The sequence below is a fragment of the Periplaneta americana genome, chromosome 10 (genome assembly GCF_040183065.1).
Source record: "Periplaneta americana isolate PAMFEO1 chromosome 10, P.americana_PAMFEO1_priV1, whole genome shotgun sequence".
Taxonomy (NCBI): domain Eukaryota; kingdom Metazoa; phylum Arthropoda; class Insecta; order Blattodea; family Blattidae; genus Periplaneta; species Periplaneta americana.
The window spans coordinates 130,758,477-130,780,399 of record NC_091126.1 but is presented as its reverse complement, the minus strand read 5'-3'; the positions used below and the strand labels follow the sequence as shown (position 1 = coordinate 130,780,399).

At 36.1% G+C, this 21,923-nt stretch overlaps 1 protein-coding gene across 1 annotated transcript in view; it reads left to right on the top strand.

Moving 5' to 3' along the window:
* Nucleotides 1-251: 251 nt before the first annotated feature.
* The window catches only part of LOC138707341 (uncharacterized), a 33,040-nt gene continuing 11,368 nt past the window's right edge, over nucleotides 252-21,923 (top strand). The window contains exon 1 of the mRNA XM_069836628.1: nucleotides 252-369. Within this exon, the coding sequence (XP_069692729.1) occupies nucleotides 348-369 (22 nt within the window). The 5' untranslated portion in view covers nucleotides 252-347. The remainder of the gene's footprint in view (nucleotides 370-21,923) is intronic.

Here is a 21,923-nt window from a genome sequence, read left to right as displayed (position 1 = left end):
ACGTTGTTCTCTCGGCGATGAATGCCATAGCGCAACCATAGCTGTACTCAATAAACTTTGATGTTGAATACACTTTAAAGTAAAACAAATTTTAATCAAGTTCATTTGATGGATGATTATTAACAGCATGTGTATTTACTGTTAGAGAAGTCCTCATATTATGATTAATCTAGCGTAGTAGCCGCAGCAAGTGTTTGAATGCACCCAACTGGTTCGTAGAAGTTGAATGGTTTAGTTTCTTATTAGCAGTTGTCGAACCTGGAACAACGTCTTAAACTTAGAACAAGATACCGCATATTTTGATAACATTCATTCAACAGTCAATCGCCTTCGCCAGCGGAAGCAAGATGATTTCAACTGGTAGAGAAGGTAAGCCTACTTGTAAGCGTTGCATTTGCATCCTTACCCGTTGTGTTTACAGGTGTGTATCTTGTTGCTGGAATTCTAACCGCTAACTATTTAGGACAGATTTCTCGTGTGATCGTTTTGCTAATTTCTATATTTTGAATGAAATAGTGCCTATGAAGTATGCATTAACCGGCAGATATCAATAAGTACAATGTTTTCGTGACCTTATCGTATTGAAACTTTAATGCAAACGGGAATTCAAAAGGTTCCGAGTCTCAAATTCGATATACAGTATCTAAAAAGTGGGATCAGATGGCATTCAGAACGTATTGAGGTGCATGAAAACACGTATCGTATTCAAATACATTTCAATACTCTTAGAGCGAGAACGATTGTCGTTTGTTTGATGTGTCATCTGTTTTACCAAGAGCGAGCGCAATTTAGTATGTTCAAATGTGTTATAATATACAGGGTGGCCCACTTAAATCTTTCACCTCCGATAACGTAAAATATTTCAGATATACACAAACCGACAATTACAAGTTAAATTAAATCGAAGGGGACATCTGATACACGTAATGTATTTTTTGTACATGAAATAATTTTCAAAAAATTAGAGTTAACTTTTTTTAATGGAAACCAGCTCGTTTATACTGCAAATGTTGCGTTAGCTCTGTCTAATAACTGACTAATCACTGTTTGAATGTTACATAAACAATGTCTGCCACACCCTTTCTTGTGTCTAGTTCATAATGTTGACGTATTTGAAGATTGAACACACGGTACTGTACAGTACCAATTACAACAATTATTTCTTCAGTTCTGTACTGGACAATTGAACGAGAAGACATCTGCTGTTTCGGAGCTACTCTCTAGAAGATTTACATGTGTGGAGGGACATTAAGCTACATTTCACTAGTGTATTGCAGAATTAATTGGTATGAATGTTTTAAACTTGAAATCAATTTAACCTATCAATCATTTCTAGGCATTTTATTGCACACATTGATTGATTGCACACACCGCGATTTTTTTGTTTTGTTTTTTTGAGAATAATTGTTTATTTTATATTGTACACTACTTTTATGTCTCGGTTCACAATGTGCAACATTCCATAGTATTAAAATGTAGGGTACATTGTGATTATGATTTAATTGAGGCAGAACTCGGTCAATGTAGAATATCCACCGCCCACTGAACGAATATTGGTTAGACGAGCGTTGAGCGACTTCCGCCGATTTTGGAATAGACACCAACGCACTTAGGTTAGGTTAGTTTAGCCTTTTATTATCCCGTCAAGATGAAGGTGAAAGCGATTGAGTGTGATTTTTTTGTTTTCTATGTTGGTAGTTCAAGTGCGTCGGTGTCTATTCCAAAATAGGCGGAAGTCGCTCAACGTTCGTTTCACCACCAGCAGAATTGTCCTCCCTCTATTCGATCCTTTGTCAGACATTGCTTATGTTTACCGGTGACATTCAAACAGTCGTAAAGTAGCCAGTTGTTATTGGACAGAGGTAACGCAACATTTGCAATACAAAACATAGTTGGTTCCCATTAAAAAAAGTTCCTCCAATATCTTGAAAACTACTTCATGTACAAAAAATACATTACGTGTATCAGATGTCCCCTTCGATGTAATTAACATGCAATTCTCGGTTTATACTGTATATACTGTATCTGAAATATTTCACACGCTATCGAAGGTGAAATAGATAAGTGGGGCACTCGGTATAATATTTTGTATTTACCTAAAACCCATTATTTCCATTCTTCATTAACAGCCAGAATATTAAGTTTTCATGCACCTCATTAAGAAAACTCAACATTTTTAATAGCCAAGGCGTACGTGGTGACCGACATAGGCCTACTTTCGAAATTTCAGCTTCTTTATTCAAATAGTATTGAATAAGTTACTCAAATCGATTTGAATACGTATCGAAAGGCATTCATCGGTTCGTTTCGGTTAAGTGCACACGTGTTCATTTATCACTCCTCTCATTCATCTCGTGTTTTTTTTTGCAGTAATTTACTAGTTATAAAATTATTTTCAATTGCCTTAATTTACTTTTCTAGTTGTGATTATGTAAAGGTATTAATTTTCTGGAACATGACTTACGACATGAAAATTCGACTCATTACTGAATAGGACGTCTGTAAATAACGTGAAATGTAGAAGTACGTATCGAAAATTGCATGAAAACAGGAATAGTGAAATTCAACCGACAAATTATGTTGAGTCATAGGTGACATCATTTGAAGTACTTTTTGGTAGTAAACCACCTGCCGGAGACCTTTCTGTTTCTTAACAGCAGGGCACAGATGTGTCCAGGGAGGAATCCGATATTAAAATTACTTCCTGTGGGTAGAACGTATACGCTCACGTTGCATTCATTAGTCTTGCACATTAACAGCCGGCTCGCTATGTATTTGTGTCCGCTCCAGCAGCAGAGGGATGCGTCACGTAGTTGCCAATTCTGTTCTCTGATCATTGCATACAGTTTAATAAAAAAAATGCTTATGCATATGTACACACACACACACATTCATACGTACACTCTTAGACAGAAAAAATGACCGGACTCTTTAAGCGTAAATTTGTCTAAGTTCCATTCGGCTGTGCGCCTGATACACAAGACTAAAATCAGAGTAGCAAGGACGAAACCAGCGAGATCCAAGAACATACTCTTATATCGGCAAACAATGGTTTAGAGAGAGAGAGAGAGAGAGAGAGAGAGAGAGAGAGAGTGTGTGTGTCATAGCTCCGTGGTAAAACTCTGACTTCTCGCGCAGAAAACCCGGGTTCGTATCCGCCTTCGTATAAGTATATGTTTCGTTTTATTTTTTCTCTAGCTAGAAACAAATGATACAATTATTAACATGCACAGGAGTTTCGATTAGTTGAAAAATTAAACAAAAACGTTCAGTAATATCGGAGACTTCTTCCTAATTACCCGTGAATTAAAACAGATGCTCTTGGATCTTCTCCCTTCTCCATATGGAGTATTGTTCAGTTACTAAAATTAGTATTAGTAATAATAATAATAATAATAATAATAATAATAGTATTGCAACAAGAATAATAACAATAATACTATTCATCATCATCATCATCATCATCATCATCATCATCAGCCTTTAAGTGTTAGACCCCAGTAGATCTGTTACGGTCTCTTGCCAGCGTTTCCTAGGTCTTCCTAAATTTCTTCGACCTCTTCGGAGTTCGGACATACGATAAAATCTGCCTGGGCCATCTAGAGCGATCCTCCTCTTGACATGTGTCTGCCACTGAAGCCTGTATTGCTGCAGATAATGGACGATAGAGTCAATCTTTAATTCCTTCAGAATATGTACGTTCCTATGATGGTCGAGAAGGGAGTATCCAGCAGTTTTTCTCATGAATCTCATTTCGGCAGTTGTTAACCGTTTATACTATTCACAGTAATACAAACACGAGAATAATAATAATAATAATAATAATAATAATAATAATAATAATAATAATAATAATAATAATAATGTTAATAGTATTGCAAAAACGAGATGAATAATGTTAAAGACAAAACCAATGTGTTCCAAATATAGGCTGCACTCATAAATAATGCCGTTACATATCTGCTTTGTAATAGCCCAAATCATATATACATTGTAAAAAATGCGAATGAAAAAGCAAAGTACAGACCGAGATTCGAACTCGAAACCTTTCGAATACAAGACCACAATGCTAAACTATCTTCTGATATTAAAAATATTATAATTATACGGATTAATATTTGAAATTTTGTTATGAAATTGGATTTAATTGTAATTTTTTGTAGATTGTGATAGTGATTTTGGCTCGAGAGAGACGATGAACTTTCTCATTAAGACACATTTTATATAAAGTGGTGACAGTGGAGTGTTGGAAACATTTACGACAGAAGAAATTCGTCCTCGTGTGTCATGCTCTGACGAATGCACCCGGAGTCTTCCGAATCGGACATAGAATCTGGAGCTCGGTCATTTTTTTGTCTAAGAGTGTACATACGTACTCTGACTTGTTGGTTAAATGTCCGAAGACAGGTTCGAACCTCATGTGACGTCAATAAGGCATCACTCATGAGGTAAGGGGTAAGGTGGCCAGTTTATTTCCCCCTCCATTGCATACATTACAGACGTCCCCACCTGTGGAGTAACGGTTAGCGCGTCTGGCTGCGAAATCAGGCGGCCTGGGTTCGATTCCCGGGCAAGTTACTATGTTGAGTTTTTTCCTGGGGTTTCGCTCAACCCAATATGAGCAAATGCTGGGTAATCTTCGGTGATGGACCCCGGACTCATTTCACCGGCATTATCACCTTCATCTCATTCAGACGCTAAATAACTAAGATGTTGATAAAGCGCCGTAAAATAACCTACTGAAATAAAATAATACGTCACTGACTAATATAATACTAATCAGACTTAAGATGTAGCCTATACAAACAAATTGTACTTCCTCTGACTGACAGTCAAGTGAGATGTACTGCCTAATACTAGGTGTACACATCAGCCAGAACCTGTCAGAGAATACGTCTGAAGGCAAGTTTCCGAAGCGTTGTTTTACTATAATGAATATATATATATATATATATATATATATATATATATATATATATATATATATATATATATATATATATACCCCCAGGAATGCAGTAAATTGTGATTATTTCACGTGTTAATTTGAACTAAGTTTATAAGTACCCAGTTGACTACTTTCGGCTTGGGAGCCATCTTCAGAACTGCTGTGGTCCTTGCGTCTTCTGGTGTCTTCACCTCCGGTGGGGGTGCGTTTGTATTGTGTAGTGTGGAGTCAAATAGTGTGTGTTCTGAAATTCAGTTGCGTGTTGATTTGTTTTGGGTGTGTGTTTTTTTTTTGTATCTGTATATTTCGTATTGTTCTAGCGTGTTTGTTTTTTTCGGTTCGACATGTAGAATTTCCATATCTGTGCCTATGTTGCTGTAGGTATTGTTGGCGTTTGTGATGTGTTATGCTTATGTGGAAGTGTTGTGTGATTTGGTTATGGCTGTGATATATTCTTTGTAACGTGTTTGAAATGATCTGCCTGTCTGTGAAAGTTGTAGTAGCTATTGCATGTGAGTTTGTATACACCTGTTAGTTTGTATTTGTTTGTTTATGTTTGTGTGTTGAGATGCTTTTGGAGAGTGTTTTGTGTTCTGTATGCAATGTTTTAGTTTAATTTCTTGAATGAAAATATGATCTTGTGTGTGATTTTGCTTTCGTATGTCAGTGTGATGTATTTTTTGTGTTTGTGTGTTTGTGTTGTGTTTATGTTTCTTGTAATTAGGTTTTGTCTTCTTTATTATGTTGGGGTTGTATCCATTTTCTTGTGCTATGTATTTGATGGAATTTGTTTCTTCTTTGTAGTCATGCTGACTCATTGGTACGTTGAGTAGTCTATGTACCATGGCTCGAAATGAAGCAGGTTTGTGTTATTGGATGTGTTGTGTATGTGAGTGGTTGTTTTTTATGGGCTTTCTGTAGATTTTGAAGGCGTGTTTATCTACTTTTGATACTGTGATGTCTAGAAAGTTCATGGATTTGTTGTTTTTCGATTTATGATGTGTAGTGTAGCTTTGGGTATATTTTGTGTTGATGTAGGTTCTGAATATGTCTTTTGTTTCCTTTGTATAGTGTTTGACGTCCACGTATTTGTGCCAATACATGTCTGCGTATTTGTTGTCTTTGTTTAGTATATATGTCTGTTCTATATTGTGTATCAATATTTTTCTGCTAATATGTTGGAAATGGGTGATCCCATGAGCAAGTCTTCGGTTTGGGTATAATATTTGTTTTATGTGAAGTAGTTTTGTTTTATGATGGTGTCTGTAATGTGTGTACGTATATATATATATATATATATATATATATATATATATATATATATATATATATAAGGTTATTTTACAACGCTTTATCAACATATCAGGTTCTTTAGTGTCTGAATGAGATGAAGGCGATAATGCCGGTGAAATGAGTCCGGGGTCCAGCACCGAAAGTTACCCAGCATTTGCTCATATTGGGTTGAGGGAAAATCCCGGAAAAAACCTCAACCAGGTAAATTGCCCCGACCGGGAATCGAACCCGGGCCACATGGTTTCGCGGCCAGACGCGCTAACCGTTACTGCACAGGTGTGGCCTATATATTTGGTAGAAAACGTTCGTCAATATTGCGGACATCATCGAGGATCAGTGACAGGTTAGGTTTGGTTTGTTCAGGCTTCTTGTATGCCTATCAGAAACGTATTTGCAAGGCATACCAAAAACTTGCGCTAACCTAACCTGTTGCTGATCCTAGATGTCCTTCATAGTGACCAACGTTTTCTACTCGATTACTGTTTTAATGATCCAGTTGTTGTTCCTTCAATGTTAGACCTCTTAAAATAAAGTTTATAAGATTCCCTGCGAATTACGTCACAAAATTGAGTGCTTTTGCGAACATTTTTCTCTTTATTGGTTTCACTGGTGTTCCAAAAACATGTTTAATTATTTTACCGGTAGTCTGCCTCGATGAGTACATTATTCTAGACTTTTCCTGTATTGGGCCTTTCCTAATTTTTCTTAGTAAGTTCTAACTTTATTTATTTAAAGTGCTTATAAATATACTCGTGGGCCGAACAGAACGGTAAGCAAGTTGTTCTGCACGGGCTATATTTTGCGCCATTGCATTCGTAGTATTTTCCCAGGGTTTTCACATAACGCAGAGAAAACGAAATCACATTGACTTAAGTAACTTTGGCAACTACGTGTACTCAGAAAGCGCGTGACTCGCCTTCGCACGTGGTCGAACTGATTTCATTCAGGGAAAAAGTCGTGTCAGTTGAATATAAAATGTGATTGGCTGAAGTCAGCTCAACCTCCCTACCGCGCTTCCGTATCCAACCTAAACTGTACATCGTGGAAGGCACTGGAAGCCTGCCGGTCCTGCGTTTTGATTTTAGATGTTAATGTGGAAATCGAACGCTTACTTCACTTCAACTCTGTCCACAACGTAAGACCCCGTGTTTACAAATCGCCCGCCTAAACAATGCAATGGCTTGGAATACCTTGGCAATGCATTTCGTGGTAGATGAATTGGGCATGGTAATCCAATCCTGCCCTGCTAGGTTACTTGATATAAGCCCATTGGGCATTTTTGTGTGGGACCACCTTAAGACCGAAATGTTTGGTCCACCGCTGTGGAGTAAATGTTAGCCTGCCTGACCGTGCAAACGAGCGTCCCCAGTTTCAAATCCTGGTTGGGACAAGTTACCTGGTTGAAGTTTTCCGGGCTTTTCCCTCAACCCATTAAGAGCAAATGCTGGGTAGCTTTCGGCGTTGGAACCCGGATTCATTTCGCTGGCATTATCAACTTAATTTCATTCAGACGCTAGATGACCACAGCAGTTGATAAAGTGTCATAAAATAACCAATTGAAAACAGACCGAAATTTATCGTATCCCATTTGCTTCAGCCCAAGGTCTTACGGTTATGAGTCGTTGCTGCAACCCAGGAGTTAAGATAAATTCCTGATAGTGCATATTTGCGATGGTTAGGCAGGCAAAGTTTGAAGCGCAGAGCCTGTATCGAATTAGGTGAATCACACTTTGAAAAAAAAAATAACAGATTTTTTAAGAGGACTACATTTGCATCAATGTATTAATGTTTGTTTCTTGTATGTACAATAATTGTAATAATTGAAGGGTTCAGAGCCATAGTGGTCCAAGGACCATTTATTGAAAACGGAGAAACCAAGGGTTAAAATTAAGTGAATAGCAGAGTTTAATGAATATTGACATATCATTTAGTTTGAATGTGTATACTTTATATTACTTGCTATGTATTTCCATTTAATTATGGTGACTATTACACTTTTACTACGTCACACTACTTTTGACCAGTAAAACTGTGCGAAAGGACGTCTTTCAACCAATCATGGCTGCTTATCGCACAATTTTATCGCGTCCCCAGCATTTGTTTAATTTTATCGCGTCCCTAGCATTTGTTTATTTTTATCACTACCCTAGCATTTGTTTCTTTGTTTGCCAACATTTCAAACTGCACTGGTCTGGACGTCAAAAACAGAAAATTACAAACCACTCCAGTCGATGCACAGCACTTTCAAATATGACTGTCATTGGCATTGAATAACAAGAATTAATAAAGATCACTGGTCATAGCTATGCATCTTCCCTGAAACCTTATTTAAAAATAAATGAAGAGCGCCATTCGGAAATCCTGAATAAGTTGAGGGATACACCATGTACTTCAACGAGTTCACTTCTTTTACGCACACGTCCAATATAACATCAATTGAACCACCAACCACTAAAACATTCAAATTTGAAAATTGTACTTTCAATAATTGTTTCTTTTAAAATGATTCATTCTTATCTTTTATTTCATCATCGTTAATTAAAACCTTTCTTGTTTATTTCATCATCCCTAATTAAAACTTTTCTAACACTCGTTTATATTATTTAGGTTATGTTTGTTATAGCTTCTGGTATAATATGATATTATGGATAGTCGCGTATCAGAGATTGTTTCATACTAAGATTTATTGAAAATCATCTGTCAAGTGACGCTGATTACTGGGATCCGGATAATTGAAGTGGAATGCAAATGTTTAATAAAAATGAAACTGAATCAACAAAGCCTTCTTGACCAGTAACCTTCCACAGAGTTCAATGAAGATTCCATAGTTGGCACAACTGATATCAAGAAAAGAGCTAATAATAACACACTACTGCCATCTACTAGCGTAATACTTATAATGTTGAGATGGTACAAATTTGAAGACATTTTTGTATTTTCGTAAGTCAATTAATATTTTATTGTATTGGAGTACTTCGTTACTTCTAATCTTTATATACTTTCTTCTAATCGTGTAATAGTCAGTTAAATCCCACTCGAGTTTTTATTTTCTCTAGATAAATCAAAACCTCTAGTGAGATTACTGTTGATAACTTCATTTTAACCTTGTTTTGTACGGTTTTAGTAAATGCCGTTGTTTTATACGGTTTTAGTAAATGGCGCTTGGCCCACTATGGTTCTGAACCCTTCAATTGTAATAATTATTCTACAGTATAATTCGATTTTTTTTAACTAATTACAGTTTGTTAAAATAAATTAAACGTAGTTTATTATGGTTTGTTAAAGTAAATTATAACTGTTCTACAAGTAAAATTAAAAGTAAAATATTAAAGCATAAATATTTTCCGAATAAAATAATAAACACGCGATATCCAGCTGAAGACGATTGTTTTCTGAACATTGGTTTCGGTCACCAGTATAGCTCAGGCAGTAGCGCGTTTGCCTGCTGATCCGAAGCTGTAGGGGCCCCATTGGGTGAACGGGTGAGGGGTCACATGGGACCAGTGGGCTGGTTCACCTCATCCACTCCCTAAATTCTTGGTGCACAATAAGCCTCAGTATGGCCGTCGACGTTCAAAGGGTCGTCCCTAACCCACCCCTAGTCACCGTTACCTAACCTAACCTAAACTAACCTAACCTAACTAATAGTGTATTTCAAACAAAAAAGTACCCTGGCTCTAGAATTTCGGTAGTACCAGTAGTAAATTGCCTTCGTCATCTTTATCGCCATTTCCGCAGGAAATTCTTAGAATGTCAGACGGAGATACAGGAGTTCGAATCTAGATAAAAAGGTTATTGGGTCTGGAGGATAGATCTCGCTATGAAATTGTGTAAATATGAAATACGACTTTTTATAAAAATGCAAAATTTGACGATAATTTGGAAATCGGAAAAGTGCCCTCGTTCCGTCCGGCCTCGAAAATTAGTACCTCGACGCCGTCGGTGCCCGCCAGGCGTGAAATACACCTCTGCAAGTAACTAATTCCCTAATTGAGTCGTTCGGTTAGTCTGCCTGACCGTTAAACGCGAGGGCCCGGGTTCAAATTGTGGTTGGTACAAGCTATCTGGTTGTGGTTTTTCCGGGGTTTTCCCTCAACCCGTTAAAAACAAATGTTGGTAACTTTCGGCGCTGGATGCCGTGCTCATTTCGCTGGCATTATCACCTTCATCTCATTCAGACGCTAGATAACCACAGCAGTTTATCTAGCTTCGTAAAAGAACCAATTAAAAATTGAGTCGTTCTCTGGAATAAAGAAGTAATATTTTCCAGGCTATTAACGTTATACAGGGACATAATTTTATTTTTACTTCAATTTTTATTGTACCTGAGTTTTTAATGTACTTCACTCCCACCCCTTCTACTAATGAAGTTCAACCGTCCTCCACACAGATCCAAGACCGCGTATACAGTCATAGTAGCGTTTACGGTCATAGTAAACAGTACGTTCCAAAAATATGTTCGTGTTCACGTTTTCCAGTGACGAAAGAGCTTTCAATATTGAAACATTTTCTCAAAGGTACTGTCGTCCATTTCCCTACGTCGCATCACGGTTTCCCACACCTGCTTCTATTCGCCTCTCTGTAAAGGCTAGTGGCTGGGCTGTCTTACCACTTTTCTGAGAACACTAATTTCTGTTAGGAATTGGACGTCTGAGTAATATTATACCCATACAATTGTTTAAAATAACTCAAATAAAAGGATTTTACTAAAGATGTTACTAAATAAAAGGGCCTCGTCAAGTAATTAACTGTCATGTGATTTCCTCCCTTTCTACGACCCTGCGACATAACCACTTGGAAAGACAGTGGATAGCATGTCTGAGTAATTTTATATTTTCGGATCGGGCAGAAGTGAAGACTGAATTTACAGTACGTAAGGTACTCTTTATAGAGTAGGTACAGAATTATTTCAACATGAGTTACTGATACGAAATACGAACCTGGTAATTGGAATTACGTACAAGTCTATAGTGCGATAATATGCACATTAGAACTGAAGCCTGTATCGAAATGAACGGCCACCATTTTCAAAAATGTGTTTAAATATCCATATTATGATTATTTTAAAATTTAACTTCATTCTCTATAGTGTACGCTAATGTGCTGCAGACAGTATAATATACACTGTATAATGAATACGTCCGCATGGATAGCTCAGTTCGTGAGTAAAAACACTCATTGTTAATACTATACTCCATTTTGATTAAACAAAAACCTAATGAAAATTAACAAACTTAAAATCGCGATATTTCCTAGTTTATGTCAATGGATGAACTACTTTTCTTCCCTCCTATACCTAGAAAAGTGATTTGTTTGTATATTACGTCGGTACCATCGAACTCCAGTCGTGGAAGGGGGTAGCAAACGGTGCTTCCGGTTCTCAATCATAGATCCAAAAGTATAGCCAGGTTAATATTAGAAATGTTAGTAAAAATAAAGTGATGTCCCTGTACAAAGTACATTAAAATAAGTAGTTAATAGCCTATCTATTCCAAATATACGGAAGCTACTAGCGTCGTGCATCATAGACGCTATGTTCGGTTCAAGTTTGTCGAGTATGGCGAAGTTTCGATGTTCGTTCTACAGGAGGAAGCTTGCGTATGTTCTATCTTGTTATAAAAATATTCGCCGTCTTCCACTTCCACCCCTTTGTTTCAACTGCTTAAGGAGTTTAGCATGAAATAAGGTGAAGTTTGTCATGTCTTGGTTGCCTTTCTCATGTCTAAAGATTGCAGGATACTAGAAGCTACATCACAACAATTTATACCAATAGAATAGAAGTAATAAACGTAATAATGGTTAATCGTACAGTCATGTCCTTATCGAAGCGCTTCCAGAAGGACTTCTGTAAATAGCAATTTCTCCTTCTGGCAGGACAGGTTCTTAGACAATATTTTCCATATGCTATCCTAGCAGGACATACTTCTGTAAGGTCCTACCGGCAGTACGCAAGTTATGGTTCCTGCCCTTAGTACCCTATTGTCCTGTCAGAATGACGTATTATTTTTGTTTTTTTTTTTGTTTATTTATTCACCTATTCCATTTATTATTTTCAATACAGTTTACATTAGTTTTATTGACTTTGTAAATATAAAGAGAAAAATAGTAAATTAATAATTCCATTTACTATCTTCAATACAGTTAACATTAGTTTTATTTGTAACATTAGGATGATAACTGAATAAATAACATTTTATTCATAACATATCAGGAAAGTAAATAATATACATACATGCGTGAATCATAGTATTTTCTTATTTTATTTTTAAACATATTTTTTAATGCTTGTGAAATAGAATACTAGGCCAGATGTCACTCAAGATTATTCAAAGATATTTGAAAGTAAATAATTTTAAAATGCCATTTATATGATTCGACTAAGTACAATGAACACTAACTTTCAAGAATTATGGAGGAATTCTATTCTGAATGTGAAATGCAAAACAATAACTGGTCTTGGGCCACAAAAAACAACAAAAGTAACTAGCTTTTGTTGTATCTTCCCGATTCTGGAGCAAACAATACATTTTCTCTGGATTATTGTTTTTTGTCAGACTTTGAAGAATTATTGGAGTTAGAAGAAATGCCATTGTTGGCTATGTTAGTTATGTCTGAGGCACGAATCCATGTTATTCTGTTATCATATTCCATTTCACTGTAAGAAGTTTCCTACGTACCTTCAAAACCATTCCTTCACAAGCACTTTCAGACTATATCGCCAAAAACAGATTTACTCCAAGTGTTATTTTCATCTGCATTAAAGAAAATTGCTTTAACGAAAACTCGCGCACCGTTACTAAAAGAATCCACCATATCTCAGCAAAAATATGTCCTACCAACTTACTTTTTTGCGATAATAGAGAAAGAAACACTCTTGTCAATGGTCTAGGGCAGTCATGTCAATTGATGCCCATAGGAGCAAGCGCGCGCTTTAGAGCTCAAGAGAGCCTGAGCGCTTTACAATGGAAAGGAAAGAGACGGACGAAACAGGTAGTATATGCCGCTTGATCGAGCTATGTTCAGGGATGGCCAGCACTTATGCAATGGATAAAGGGAAGAGAACTTATTAAAACTGCATCCATGTTAATTTTTAGATTTGCCTGAGAAGTATAAGTGCATTATAAGAATGTAAGTTTTAATTTTAATGCTCATTTTTCACAAGTTTGATTTTTTATTCAAAAGAAATATTTTTTCAACTTTTTTATATAAAGGTGAAGTTTTCAGATATAGGCCTATTTATTTAGTAGCTTGACAGAAAGTTTTCATAAATCTAATATACCGTAAATACGTATTACTGAAGTAGTGTATTGAACATTTTTAAAATATTCGCATGTAAATTGTTTGTAAGGAAATGAATTAACAAAGCAACTACTGTTATATCATAAGCAAAAGATACGTGCCCATGTGTTGTAAAAATGTCAGCTCTATAGCTTCAGCACATTTCGAAAAAATAATTTAATATCCTGATGGTAGGAAGTTGCGCACCAATATCACCTTAAAAGCATAATGCGATAAGAGTTTTGTTATGGAATATTAGTTACACTTAAAACATGTACAGCACCTAGGTAACTTTGCTTTGTACTGTAATATTGTTTTGATTAGTTTATTGATTACTTTTATAAGGCTAAAGGTACCATCAATATCAATTCCAACTTATCATGTCATACTCAATCTCTTTTTTTGGGATATCACTTTCTTTATCAATGATGTATTTCATCCTTTTAGTACAGTATAGTTGTACTACTATTGAATTTATGTGAATATTTCTTCTTAACTCTTTAGTATGTTATTAACATTTAAAATACAACTGCAATATTAAGAAATTGGTATTAGTACTTTTGTTTTACAGACAACATAGACAATATCAAACAGAAAGAAGCCATATAAAAATAACGACATAAAATTTCACGTTCCGTTTGAAGTTTGTGCACCACTGTTTTCTTAATCCAACAGGCTGCTTATTCTTACAAACAACCCTTCCTCTTTCCATACTTAGCGCTTGATGCCCGCGCACGACGTCATGGTCAGAAAAATGCACTTGCTTTGAAATCACTGATCTAGGTGAACATTCTTTCAGCAGGACAGGAAATCCTACATAATCTCTTGAACTTTGTAGGACGATGAGGACATTCTGTCCTGCCGGTAGGACCCTATACTCAATCATTAAAGGTACTAGTATGCATAAATGCTAATAAACATAAAGCATTAATATTAATTTAAGAGAATTTAGAAACGTCGAGGAGTGTGAACTAATATTGTAATTAAATTTGTGCTATAGGGACACAATCGATGTGACTAATTCCTTACAATTAAGTCGTTCTCTGAATCAAGGAGTATTGTTTTCCAGGTTGCTAAATTTACACAAATTAAATTAAAATAAATAGTTAATATTTATTTTAAATAGAGATGCAATACTGCGCCGTGCTAGGCAGTCTGTAAACTTTATATATTTAATTAGTACATCCTTTTGGTTTACTCTATGCAAAAGTTTATAGCGCGGAAATGCGCGATTCTTACATTTCTTCATTATCTTCCAGGGATGCGCGCGCTAACCTAAAGAGGCGTATATATGCGGGCACTTAATAGACGGATTGGCAAAATGTTCTCTTCAGTATTGCAATTACTTGAATTGAAAAGACTCTGTGAATGCACACTTTGCTTTCTAAAAAATGAGCCCGGTTAGATAGTAATAATAATAATAATAATAATAATAATAATAATAATACAAGTTAAAATTATTTTTAGATTTAAGCTTTAAAAATTCCATATTGAATTTATAAGCGTAGAAAATATTATGGTTATTAATTACGATGTGTTAAATGAAACTGATTTTTTTTAACTACATCCCCTTAAGAGGAGTAGTTTCTCTTATCCTAACGTAATTATTTTTTGCTTATAAAAGTGTTACATTACTATTAATTACCGGTACTATATAACATTCGGTTAAAATTTGAAAATTTAATATTTTTCTAAACACACCTCCTAAGAAGAGGTAGTTTCTCTTGTCAAGACATAATGACAGTTTGCTACTGGTAATTACTATAGCTATAATATTTTGAGTCTGTTAAATGAGAGTGAAGTTATTACTTCCGTCTAATTACGTCCCCTGAGAAAAGAGTTTCTCGTGCCAAAATGTAATGAGTACGGTTAAGAATTGTGTGCTGTTGCATTGCGTTTCATGCGCCTCTGACTTTAGGTACCAGTACGTAATTGCGTTGGGGTGGGAGTGTTTTTCGTTCAGCAGTGAACTTTATTTAGTTGATCGGTTACATTACGACCGATTACTGCTATTCGTAACAGGCAACATTCAACGTCTTGTAAAGAAAAATAATAGCAAGATGCCGAGGACGAAATTTGTGACTTAATTTCAAATGATGAAATCTGTAATAATGATACAGATTTTGAGATAAATAATGTTTGTGTAAAATATTTCAAACATTCCCCCATTGTTTCTGAAGAAGTGGAACGACGTTTCTTTAGATATGGGGCTGTGTTTTCTAGCAACAGGCAATCATTCTCCTTTGAAAATTTAAAAATGTGATTTGTTATTCACTGCAACAATGTATGAAATGAAAAATTGTGTAAAACAAAAAGTAATACATTATCATATTAACATAGTGAAATAATAAAGCTGATACTTGTTAATGTTATAATAGGTATATTTTATACAGATAGAAAATAACATGTAGTCATTGATATTGTGACGAAACTGAATAATTGGAACACGAAATAGTAAAAAAATGTAGAAAACAAGACAAAAACATACTGGATAAACATTATGGATGTTTAGCTCTATGTAAAACTTGTGACTTAATTTCAAACGAGGGAATTTATTAATAATGATAGTCTGCAGATTTTGATATACAGGATGTTTCTGAGGTGGTGTTACAAACTTTCAGAGGGCACATGTATCAATTTGAGATAAGGAACCATGGTCCGGAAGTGACTGAGTCGAAAGTTATAAGCAAAAATAGTTGTGTGGAACCGATACAATCTGTGAGCTTGTCTACTGTTCCCATTGGCTCATCCGTATTCGAAAATCAGGTCTGCTTATTCCGCTCTCGTGTACTCCTCCATTTCACTAGGACTGATCGACAGGACACTGCAACTTGTACACATACACTGCTGTCTACAGACGTGCATATCAGGACCGACAATGTCCGTTAAACATTACGCTATCTGCATTGCTTTAGTGTAGTTTCCTGTCCCCATCCCTCAGACAGCGCATTGAAAGTAATACTGTAAGTAGACAACGTAAGCAACGTCAGATGAATATATTATGTGTAAGATGTACAGATAAATACACATAAATAAGGTATACAGAGGAATGACATTATTTCATTTCCACAGAACTACTTTTGCTTGTAACTTTCGACTCTGTCATTTCCGGACCATGTGCCCTTCGCTATCATCCCTGAATGTTTGTAACACCACCTCGGAAACACTCTGTAGATAATGTTTGTGTAAAATATTTCAAATGTGTCCTCATTGTTTCTGCAGAAGTGGAACGAAGTTTTTCTAGATATAAGGCTGTGTTTTCTAGCAACATGTAATCATTCTCCTTTGCAAATTTGAAAATGTTTTTTTTATTCACTGCAACAATATATGGAATGGAAAAATTACGTAAAACAAAAACGTAATACACCATCATATTAACATAATGAAATAAAAAGGCTGGTACTTGTCAATGTTATATTTGGTGTATTTTCTACAGACAGAAAATAAGTCTTTAAAATACTGCAATTTTTCTTTAACAAAGAAAACATCTTTCAATGTTTCTTTAGCAGATAATTGTGTTTCGAAGTCAAAGATGTGGCTTTGAGCCACCCAAATGCTGAGGTCTAACTTACCGTGATGATAACCATGAGTTCAAACGAACGAAAGACACTGTGTTAACTCGCCCCAACTCTGAGACTACTCAGTCAGAGGCGCACGAAGCGCACTGGTAGTATAACGGCATATATTTCTCAGGCCAATAATGAGGGTTTGTACATAAAAGTAATATCCTACTAGTAATGAATGACTATATTAATTTTTTTGAAATTCTGTCAAATGTGAAATTATTGTTTAGTCAACTGTCCGAAGACGAGTTTGAACCTCATAAGTGACACCAATAAGGCATCACTCATGTGGCAACTATGCCAGAAGTTAATGGAGTAGGGTGGCAATTTCCTTTCTACCTCCATTGCATATACCGCTCACTAGCAACATATTACATTAATGAGACTTCAGATGTATAAGAACAATTATTGTTTTTCCTCTGGCGTAAATCTTCAAATGAGATTTAGTATTGCCTGGTAATATGTGTACAGTAGTGGCAAAAAAAAAAAACGGACCGATCCTTGTAACTGATTTCAGAGCCTTCTTCATTCCAGAGCACGATAGACTGGTAACTAAGACTTTCATAGTTTGAATCCTGCCTGGGAAGGAAACGTTTTTTTGTTCTTATTCAAATTTATTCCCAATACTTTTCGATTGCTGGTAAAATTCATGTTCTGGAAATAATAAGTTAATTAAGTAGTAAAATATCGCTGCAATCGAAAAGTATTGGGAATAAATTTGAATAAGGAACAAAAAAAATTCCTTCTTAGGCAGGATTCGAACCACGAAAGTCTTAGTTACCAGTCTATCGTGCTCTGGAGTGAACAAGGCTCTGAAATCAGCTACTGTACAGTCTTAGAAAAAAGTTTTGTCGCACAGATACTTTAAGTCCGAGAAAGGAGGCAGTGCGCATGATCAGACATACAACGAAACAAAACTAATTCCATTATCTCAACTAGTCCTTCTCTTGTGAACCAGGTCGCAATTCTTCTGATCACGTGCACTGCCTCCTTTCTGGGACTTGCAAAGTATGTGCGACAAAACTTCTTTCTAAGAATGTACATATGAGCCAGAACATCAATCAGAGGTTCCACACCTGTGGAGTAACGGTTAGCACATCTGGCCGCGAAACCAGGTGGCCCGGGTTCGATTCCCGGTTGGGGCAAGTTACTTGGTTGAGGTTTTTTCCGCGGTTTTCTCTCAACCCAATTTGAGCAAATGCTGCGTAACTTTCGGTGCTGGACCCCGGACTCATTTCACCGGCATTATCTTTCAGACGCTAAATAACCTAAGATGTTGATAAAGCGTCGTAAAATAACCTACTAAAAAATCAATGAGGTAAATGAAGTTATTTTGTCTAATAAAACCTCCTGAGAAGGGATAGTTTCTCTTGCCCAAATGTTAATGAGACCTTGCACCTACGAATATGCTACTAGTAATGACTATATTAAATTTTATGAAATTCTGTCAAGTATAATTGAGTTAATAATTTTGTCTAACTACACCGCGTCGGCAGTCGGTAGAGTGCTGGCCTTCTGTGTCCGAGGTTGCGAGTTCGATTCCGAAACAGATCGATGGCATTTAAGTGTCCTTAGATGCGACAAGTTCATGTTAGTAGATTTACTGGCATGTAAAATAACTCGTGCGGGACAACATCCGGGCACACCGGCAACACTGATACAACCTCGGCAGTTCCGAGCGTCATTAAATAAAACATAATTTAAGATTTAATTTCACCGCCGAAAAAACCTTAGTTTTTCATGCCCAAACGTAATGATAGTTTGAACATAAAATAATACGTTACTAATAATTGCGGTATAAAATTTTATGAAAACCTCTCAAAAGAGGGGGAAACTTCGTGTAAACATCAGTAATTTCTCATGGACTCCTTGAGGTATGTAGAACGAAAGAAGAAGTGCAGACATATTTTAATAAATATTTATTCCTTCAATTACTTAATACTTAAATCGGTTCTTCGGTAACTTTATACTATGATATGGGCATATTGCGCGAAATATAGTTTGATCCCTGGCGCTGGCTGGAGTCACATTATTGTGGACAAGACTGAAAGGTGAGGCCTTTTCCCTCGTTTGTTTAGTTTCCCTCGGCATTAAATATTTATGTCATTAAAACATGGTTTCAAGGTAAAATGTACGAATTGCGGTAATGTCTGATAAAATTACAAACCAATGGTTTCAGGGAAATGTGTACGAATTATGGTGATGTCGGATTGAATAACAGACCAGACTATTGCTTCTTTTTAAAACGCTCACGATCTTTGTCGGGTGTGAGACAGGCACTGCATGAGTGTTAACCCTTTGACATTCAGGAATTTTTTTCAAGATTATTTAGTTTCCCCTCGATATTAGGCTACATATTTCATGTCGTTAAAATATAATTTCAGGGTAAGGTATACGAATTGCGGTAATGTCGAATAAAATTACAAACCAATAGTTTCATAGTAAGGTGTACGAATTATGGTGATGTCGGATGAAATAATAAACTAGGCTGCTGCTTATGTATTTACTTATTTATTTGTTTATTTATGTACTTGTTTGTTTGTTTATTTGTTTGTTTGTTTCTTTATTTCTCATCAATATTGTCTGGACATGGCGGATTTGATGCATTCTCTAGTGCTAGATACTTCATGGGTGTTAACGCTCTGGCATTCAGAAATTTTCCAGAAAAAGGCGATTTACGAGACTCCTAGCATCCAAAGTACGGTTATGGTTTCCGTCGCGGTCATTCTTAAGCGGCGTTTTGCATTCGGGGGTGGTCTATCACAGGCCTGCACAAGGTTTGCGCTCTCCAAGTCGGCTCACAGGTCGCGAGCGGAATGCAGATATTGACTGCGCTCTGTGTAAGGGTGGACTGGAAGAAGGGGTGATCTCGTACAAAATGTACATAAACGAAGTACTAGTACGAGTGTTCATGAAATGAATTCCCGTTATGTGTCAACAAAACTATCTTGGACTATTGTTAATTAATTAAGAAATATTTATTTTACATAAATAATAGAAATTCTATAGCTATATAAATGTACAATATCATTTTGTTATATTTTTATTCATCAATACATCAAAACGGGGTTTTATGCTGTTGGCAGCTGAAAAGAACTGTACTGATCGTAATGAGACATCAGTTATAGATGTTCGATGCCTGCCTTTATTAAAGTTTATTATAGAAAACATTTGCTCGCAAATATAAATATTAAGCCAAACATAGCAATAATTTTCACAGCTAGCCTGTGCAATCGTGGATATTATTGCTGAGTTTTAGTCTTGTAAACCTCAACCAGGCTAGTAATATTATTCAAACGGTCTTTAGCCCTTAGGTCACATTGAAGATCAATAAGTTCAAGCTGTAAATCGTTAAATGTTGAATGGTATGTTTATTCAACGACGCTCGCAACTGCCGAGATTATATCAGCGTCGCCGGTGTGCCGGAATTTTGACCTGCAAGAGTTATTTTACATGCCAGTAAATTTACTGACATAAGTCTGTCGCATTTAACCACACTTAAATGCCACCGACCTGCCCCGGAATCGAACCCGAAACCTCGGCATAGAAGGCCAGCGCTATACCAATGCACCAACCAGGCCGACCTGTAAGTCGTATGACACTGTTTCAACTGGTGTTGAAGGAATTTATTATAACTTTAAACTTCTTTCCAATTAAGACAAGATCTTGGAATCTAGAATTAAATTCATTTTGAATTTAAATTAATATTTGCACATAATCGTTTAACATGGCTTCATCACGAGCAGTTTCTATCGTTGGAAAGTGAGTCATATTATCTTCTCGAAACTGACTTAGGAAAAGTGTAAGTTTACGACTGAAATTCCTTAATTCGTTCAACATAACAACAATGAGCTGGCCTTTTCCCTGAAGAGAGATATTTAAATTGTTGAAGATTAATAAATTCTAACGTACCCTACCTCATGTAATAATGCAACTTTCAACTCCTGGACCTTTTTACTGCGATCTTCACCAACAAAAACATCGTATCTGTATGTGTGGATTAGTAATAACGCATTTTATTACGTTTTCCTCTTTCTTTCAAACTTTTGTGGGAGATAAGGCACTGAGTATTGACGCCAGCTGCTATGAAAAAATAAGCATTTTCCCATGCAATATTGAAAGAATTTGCCTGATGTTCACTTTTCCGTCTTTTAGATAGTTCAATTATGTAACTGTAGATAGGCAAAGTGAAATAGCTACTGATAATACAACACCAGATTGCTGCGTGGACTATCCTCTACCTTTAGCAGGCCTACGTCATTCCGACGTACCTTTCAGGCGAGCTGTTAGACGACTCCTCCCGCTCCGAAGGAGCGGCCGTGTTAATGAGCGCCATTTGTGGAGGCTTGGTCTATCGTATCTGTTAAGAATTAGGAAACTCGAGTTTTCTGTTTTATGTTCGTGGCTAAAAGATTCTATTGGGATTTTAATTCCCCTAACCCTTAGAGGGCTACACGTATTGAGTTAAACGTATGGAACACTACTTGCAGATTTCCTATGTTTTATGTTATGCAGGAACTGTTTATACAATAGTTAATACGGTGAAATAAAAGGAATATTTTGAACATGTTTTCAAAAACTATTTTTCGTTCGTAAAAGTGTGCCAGGAGTGTTGTTTTTTTAATCGCACCATATACTTTTTTATCTTTTTATTCTTCGGATCTCAAAACGTAACAAAATAGAAGAAAAAATATTGTTTTATACATCTAGAAAAAAATACACACGATGGCATAGAAAACTGGTATGCACCATTGAAATTAAAGTGCAATACTAATGCGACGCACAGTGGTTCCAAATACAAATCTAGCAGAACAAAATTAATAACTCTCCTCGTTTTTACC